This window comes from Austrofundulus limnaeus, unplaced genomic scaffold, assembly GCF_001266775.1.
Source record: "Austrofundulus limnaeus strain Quisiro unplaced genomic scaffold, Austrofundulus_limnaeus-1.0 Scaffold1229, whole genome shotgun sequence".
NCBI lineage: Eukaryota > Metazoa > Chordata > Actinopteri > Cyprinodontiformes > Rivulidae > Austrofundulus > Austrofundulus limnaeus.
In genome coordinates this window covers 37,181-44,872 of record NW_013953631.1, presented here as the reverse complement: position 1 = coordinate 44,872, position 7,692 = coordinate 37,181, and the positions used below count along the sequence as shown (strand labels likewise).

The following is a 7,692-nucleotide window of genomic DNA, read 5'->3' as shown; positions in this document are numbered from 1 at the left end:
CTGGACCACTTGTTTCAGCCACGATCATCTTCATTCTAGGCTACATCTGCTACAGTTTGTCCTGCTGGAATGTGATGATTTCTACATGGTCAGTCGTTTTTTTCTGCTCTGTTGTCAACATGTACAGTAATGGGAAATCCAGAGTCTTGCCCGTTTAGCGTTAGCCGTTAGCTTCTCCAGCCGATCACACGGTCACCTGGTCTTTGCGCACTCCACTTGTTCTATAGAATCTCCTTGGTGTTTAACTTCAACTAAACACAAAACTTCATGTTCCTCATCTCATTGCTATGGCTGAGCACTGCTAATAAACAATAACTGAGATCTACATGCTATGTTTTGCAAAGAAACAGTGTTTTAACACCATCCTGTTATATTAGCTGAGAGGTACTACATGTAAGACTGATTAAATGTAAAATAAATAATACAGACATATTGTTAAAAGTTAGTCTCACACACTTTGAGTTGTGAGTAGCTGCTGTCTTGAACTCTAAAATCTCCCACTTTCTAACAAAGAGAACCCACTTGAGGGGCATTCTATCTTAAACTAATGACCAGTACAACTGGGCTTCAGCAACAGCAGATGGTGAAAATGCAGTAAAACAGGGATTACACAAAGCATATTGTTATCCTGCTTAAATGTACCCTCTTCTCTTTTTCCAAGATTGTCCCGTTTTTAACTCCATCCATCTTTCCATTGACGCTGACCAGAAAGATCCCCACAGCATGATGCTGCCACCACTGTGTTTCACAGTGGAGATGGTTTGGTCAGGGTGATTGTCAGTGTTGGGTTTCTGCCACAAATAGCATTTTGCATTTAGCCCAAATAGTTCATTTAAAATTTGAGGTCTGGGCAGTGGATCATCTTTCACATGTTTAGACTGAAAACAGGACTCCTGCTTGTTTTCTTGCAGCAACAACACACAGATGGATTCTGTTTACTAATGTGGTGACTTCCGATGACGATTTGTTGCACTGGATTTTAACTCATGGTATCAGAGTAAAGGGGCTGAATACAAATGCACATTGCACTTTTCAGATTTTTATTTGTAAACAATTTTGAAAACTATCTTTTTACTTACACTAACAGTTATGCACTATTTTGTGTTGGTTTGTTTCATTGGTTGTAACCTGACAAAATGTGCAAATATTCATGTAGAATGAAAACATTTTCAAGACATTAAATTGTATTTTCCCTGCAAATCTTCTGCTAAAAAGCAAATTAAAGTTTTTTTTTTTAAAAATTCAGATTCTTTATTGAATCAGTTGGTTAGTAATCTTGTATGTCCTGCTTCTACTCCATACTCTCTCTCTCTCTCGTTGCAGACCAAGCTTTTGACACAATACATTCTGAATCTGGGTAAATACGACCAGAACTATGACATTAGAGACCGAACGCGCTTTATAAGGCAGCTGATTGTGCCCAATGAGAAGAGCGGCGCCCTCAGCAAGTACGCCCGACGCATCTTACTGGCTGCTAAACCAGCTCCAGTTCTTGAGTCTGCTTTCAAAGGTACTTCAGTTGTTTATAACACTAACATCTATTTTCACTTTAAAATATATTTAACCATCTTAACAGCTTGAAATTTTTATATAAAACGTGTTACTGTCATATGTAAATCAGAAAACAAGTGCTAAATCTTTATTAGAGTTATTCTTTCTGTTTTAAATCAAGGGGCTATGTTTCTCTGGGTTCAAGCTGCAGTTTTAATATTCTGTGTGTCAGTATCTTTGAAGGGCAGTTAGATCAGATCCCTTTACCTTGGACTAATGAGATCTGTAAATTATTGAGCTCATGCTAACCTTTTTCACACTGAAGTGAAAAAATCTCTTCCATTTTCTCTCTTCCTCCTTGACAAAGGGACAAAGCTGCCTCCTGCAACATTAAAATTCACAGGCAGGTTGCACCTTCTGCATGTTTATGGATAGCCTTTAACCACTCTTGTCATTCTTAATCGTCACAAATGAATGTCCTTTTTGTAAGTAAAGCACTTCTTTTATAGGATCATCCAAAGCAAAGGCTATTTGTGTGTTATTCTTGGTGTTTATGAAGCAGAGGGGTACAGCATGTGGATTAGGGATGGGAATTTTATTTAAACAAATTCAAGATTAATTGGTGATTATTACAAGTTTTTTAAATGTACAGTCTCATGTGATAAGACTAGGAGTATGTGTTGTGAATGACATGTCGAATACTTTGGACATTTACCTGCACCTTGACCCTCAAAAATCGGTCATTTTCACCAAACATTGTGAGTAAAACAGAGTGGACTGTCGGCTGCAGGGAAAGACTGAACACCGGGCGGAGATGTGGAGTGGGAGATGGTTATTTAATTTTATTTATTTATTATAATTATAATAATTATAATATATAAATTATAATAATTATAATTTTTATTTATTTATTTAAAGAATTGATTGTCAGGAAGCTCCTCTGTTGTTTTCCTCTGCTGCTCTCTGTTTAATGGTGGATGAAATAAAGAAAGTGGAGGTACTTTATTTACTTTGAGCAAGAAAACGTCGTGTTCACAAGATAATTAATCCAGCAGATAATTCAGAGGCGGTCTGTTCGGTGAGTTTCACTCCAGGAGCTGCGGGGCTTTCAAGCTACGTTCAGACCGAGCTCTGCTGCCTCTGTTTACTGAACCAGCGGCTGGTGATGTCATTACACTTTTGCGTGATGCTGCGTTCAGGACAAGCATGGAAAACTCACCACTCTTACKCCAATACGGTCRCAATGCTGCRTTCAGGACAAGCATGGAAAACTCACCACTCTTACGCCAAACCGGTCGCAATGATGCATTTAGGTAACGAAACATGGTACTGTTTGATGTTACGTGAATAGATACTCGGTAGTACCAACAGAATTTGGTCTGTGCTTAAAAAAGTATTGAATTCGGTACCCATCCCTACTCTTTACCCTCACTAGGGTCCTCGAGGGGTCATGGGAGTTTGCTAGTCCAGTCTGCATGTGTTTTGTGGACTTGGAGAAGGCATTCGACCGTGTTCTTTGAGGTACACTGTGGCGGGTGCGAGTATGGGATTGTGGGTCCGTTGTTACGGGCCACTGAGCCTCTATACAAGCAGTGCAGGAGTTTGGTTCACATAGTAAGTCGGACCCCTTCAGGGTGGGAGTTGGACTCAGCCAGGGCTGCCCGTTGTCACAGATTCTGTACATAGACAGAATTTCTCGGTGCAGCCAGGGGGCGGTGGGAGTCCGGTTCGATGGCCTCAGGATTTCATCTTTGCTGTTTGCAGATGATTTGGTTCTGTTGGCGTCATCCACCAGGATCTTCAGCTCTCACTGGAGCGGTTTGCAGCCAAGTGTGAAGCAGCAGGGATGAGGATCAGCTCCTCCAAATCTGAGACCATGGTCCTCAGTCTGAAAAGGGTGGATTGCTCTTTCTGGGTTGGGAGTGAAGTTCTGCCTCAAGTGGAGGCGTTCATGTATCTCAGGGTCTTGTTTTTACGAGTGAGGGAAGAATGGAGCGTGAGATTGATAGACGAATCAGTGCAGCTTCTGCAGTTCTGCAGACTCTGTACCGGTCTGTTGTGATGATGAGGGAGATGAGCTGTAAGGCTCTCTGTTTACTGATTAGTCTACTACCCTCACCAATGATCACAAACTTTGGGCAGTGACCGAAAGAACAAGATCACGGATACAAGCAGTCGAAATGAGTTTTCTCTGCAGGGTAGCTGGACTCTTCCTTAGAGATAGGGTAAGAAGTTCAATTATCCGGGAAGACTCAGAGTAGAGCCGCTGCTCCTCCACATCGAGAGGAGCCAATTGAGGTGGTTGTAGTTTAACAGCAGCTCATTCTGCCTGGATTTATGGTGTTTTGAGTTCACAAACTGCTCTGGTTACTTTTTTAAAAGTTACATTACATTAACTCGTAGCTGCGCTGCTGATCAGCGCTATTTTTAGAACAGGCATGGAGCCGCTGACTCCCGGTCACACTGGGGTCTGTGTTGGTGATTCTTGCTGTATCAGAGTCATTATTGATAAGGTAAACATGCTGTAGCTTCACCTGTCTTCCTTGAAAGAAAAAAAAAGTAGCTCAAAACTGTGGCATCAGACAGTTTTCATCGCACATCACGCACACATACATGCCTTGCTATCTTTGTGAGGACTACACTCACAGCCTCGCTCTGAGCACAAGAACCCACGGTGTTGGTTTTTCAAAATAAAGTATATCTTAACTTTTCATTGATGTTTAAATAGGGTTTCAAAGTCCAATTATGTTAGTATAAGAGCTCAGATATAGGATATAAATATATATGAAATGCTTTACATTGTTTTAGCCTAATATWGGCCTATTATTAAAAAAAAGAAAAAACTTTATTCTGAAAGTGTGGCGGCTATGACTTTTGCCGTGGCGGTGCACCACGATCTGCTACATGTAGGAGAAACCCTGGACATTTTTTTTCTGTTGGCTAATATTGATGAGCTGTGGTGACCATCTTGAACTGGAGTGTCTCCAGAATGAATTAGTCAAAGTTGTGCATCCAGTGACTTCTCTCTAGGAGTTTAATATAAATCAGTCTAGTGTTTTATGAGATGTTTTGCTAACAAAAAGTCAAATGAACATGCACACACACATACACAGGCACAAAACAATAGTGTCTTTCATCCTTTGCATAAGGTGATGTGGAAAAATAAACAGCCCTAATGATTACAAGAGAACATTGAATTAGCCACTTTTAACTAGATATTGATTTTTCAAAAATCACTGCCCATCCCTTGTCTGTCACTGGCCTTTTTGTCTTTTCTTCCAGATCGAGACCGTTTCCAGCTGGGAACCCTGTCCCACAGTCTCAACATTAAAGCTTCTGGATACCAGGAGCTGTCCGATTGGCCAGCTGTAGCGCCTGATCCAACTGTGAGGAATGTGGAGGTCATTGACCCGGTAAAGAACCTCTTTTTGTTTACTTGAATGTTAAAGGTCTGTGAGGAACACCAGGATCTGGTATTTTTCACCTGAAAGGCTCCTTACTCGTGTGCGATTGGTACTGGTTCAGAGGTGACACAGATCTGTCTGTTGTGCAAGGCTTCTCTTTACAAGACTAGGCTTCCTCCACACATATTCAAGGGAGGTTTATCAGCCTGCAACCAAGGTCACAGCTGTGGGAGACCAATGATAGAATATAATTCTTTTTGGGCAAGCAGCCTCTCTTCTACTGCTTTAAGTCTTAACTGTGCCTCTGTGTTGCGAAAAATGCCAATATTCCAGATTCGATTACCATCTCGCCTCTCCCATATGAACTTCACCCAGATGTAGCCTACTTCTCACGGGCACGCTGCTGGGCTTCGGTACTAGCCAGAACCACATCCAGTTTGCAACTTAAATCTCCTATCATTTGAGTCTGTGCGTTCACAGTACGGGAAATCCCATCCAGGGCCACTGACAGCTTCTCACAGGCCCGGACTGCTGTCAGGATCGTTTTTGTTTTTGTTTTCCGATAAACCAGAACTCCTCCACAGCTGATCAGCAGGAATCCGATTATCATAAATCCGACTATAAATACATCTTCGACGTCTTCAGGTTCCGCCCCCACCAGCCACCCGACACACGCCCGGCAGCCACGGTTCCACTGGGACAATTACGCTCCCCCCGCTCTAATCTCAGAGTGGAAAAAATGGTGTCAACTGCATTCAGAGACCATTTGACCAGATCCATAGTTCTTTTGTTGTCGAATGATAGATAGAGGAAAGGCTTGATCCAGCAGCAAAGCAGGGACAACAGGGAAGTTCTGGAGAGAGAGCAAAAAGTGTCCAACTCCTCTGGAGGCCAAGCAGAAAAAAAACCTGACTACAAATTTATGGAATTAGTACTGAAGCAATAATTTCAGTTAAACCTAATGACAAAAGTGTTTTTTTTATTGATTGAAAATTATTTTTAGATACTAAAATATGATTTATATTTAACTCCATATAACCGATACAATATAGGATGATAGAAAATGGCAGAGTTTTTTTTTTAGGAATTACTGGGGTTTAATTGAAATAGTGTTAAAAAATGAAAAAAATTGTGATTGTTTGACTGCAGGAAATAAAGTTGAATGTTGATCTAACCAGAAAAACTGTTATCTTGTGTGAAACTTTTCAGGTTTACATTTGTCCCTTATTACTTTAATCATCTCAATTCAACCTGGTTTATCATCTAGGTGAAAGAGTGGGCACCGTCCCTCGGGAAGGCCAAGCAGCCCAAATCTGATGACAAGTTCTACTCTGATGAGGAGGAGAAAGGAGAGGAAGGCTCTGACAGCAGTAGCAGTGAAGACAGTAGCAGCAGCACTGAAGGTTTTGTTTCTGACTGATACATTTTTATTTTTGTTGGTTTTTTTGGTATACAACATTTTTTTAGGATTTTTGCATTAGCTTCAGCTTTCAGAACATATTTTATTCAGCTTTTCTTTCTTTTTTTTTTTTTAGAAGGGAATACTTCATGTTTTTCACTCATTCAGATATATTTTTTTCTGTAAAAACATATTTGATAAATGATTATGGTCCGTATTCATTTCAGAAAAAAAAAACACTTTGTTGTAGAAATGCACATCAAAAATGTACAGTTCAGATTTGTTGTGTTTTTCCTGTTGGTGGTTTTACAAGATGACATTACAGCTGCTGGACAAATAACATTTGGCTGTTGACTTTAAGAATAGAGAAGTATAAGAAAAACACCAGGGAGGTGGTATTTTAGGCAAAAATTCAGTGTAAATGCAGGGTGCTAAAATACTGCTAACTGAGTTGTTAAAGAAGCAGATAAAAGCGGACAGAACATCATTAGCTAAAAGTAGCTAAAGCTAAAATGTAACAAAATGCTAGCTTGAAGCTAAAGATAGCAAAATGCTAGCTAAAAGTTGTAAAACACTTTTTAAAAGCAGCTCAGGGTTAGCTAAAATATAAAAAAGCTATCTAGAGGCTAAAAGAAGCACAAAGCTATCTAAAAGCTAAAAGTAGCTAAAGGCAAGCTAAAAGCTCTGTATTTCTGTGGATAAAATATTTGTAAGTAAAGTTAAATTTTTGAAAATAAAAGTCTCAAAAACCAAATCAGATCACCTCCTGAATGAACTGAATGTTTTCGTAAATATATGGTTAAAAATGCACAAAACATTCAGAAATAGTAAGATTGCAAAATAAAAACCTGAAAAGCAACATTCTGAACTCCCACAAAAAAAGAAAAAGAAAACTACATGAGTAAACCCATCCAAAACTGGGCTTTTAATGTGAATGTAACAATGTCTTTTATTCACAAGACTTTTGTTTTATTATGTTTGCTTTGTCCAGAGTCCGGCAGTGAAAGTGAGAAGGAGAGCAACGAAGAGTCAGAAAAGACCTCCACTGATTCTGGAAAGAGTTCCAGTGACTCTGAACGCAGCTCCAGTGAATCTGAAGCAGAACAAAAAAAAAAGAAAAACACCAAGAAGAAAAACAAACCAGCTGCTGCTGACAGGTACAGGGAAACAATCTGCTGGATCCTGAAAGCATCCAGTTTCATATCTTAAAGTTTAGTAAAATAAAACACATTTTAGTTTAGTTTAGTTTAAAGTTTATTCATTTAAAAACAACACAAATTCAACATACAACAAAACACAAATCACAAATTAAATTAAATGAAAGGTAGCAGAAGAAGAAAGAATCTTATAGTCTCTGCCCCTTTTTTCACAAACAAACAAATTCAAAGAAAATATTCT

The 7,692-nt window shown here is 39.5% G+C and overlaps 1 protein-coding gene across 1 annotated transcript in view; it reads left to right on the top strand.

Annotated features, from left to right (window-relative positions):
• The window catches only part of LOC106534641 (AP-3 complex subunit beta-1), a gene marked incomplete at its 5' end in the record, with an annotated part of 66,459 nt that overhangs the window by 22,357 nt on the left and 36,410 nt on the right, over positions 1-7,692 (top strand). The window contains 4 exon segments of the mRNA XM_014031341.1: positions 1,324-1,510; positions 4,774-4,904; positions 6,163-6,298; positions 7,286-7,451. Of these exon segments, the coding sequence (XP_013886795.1) occupies positions 1,324-1,510; positions 4,774-4,904; positions 6,163-6,298; positions 7,286-7,451 (620 nt within the window).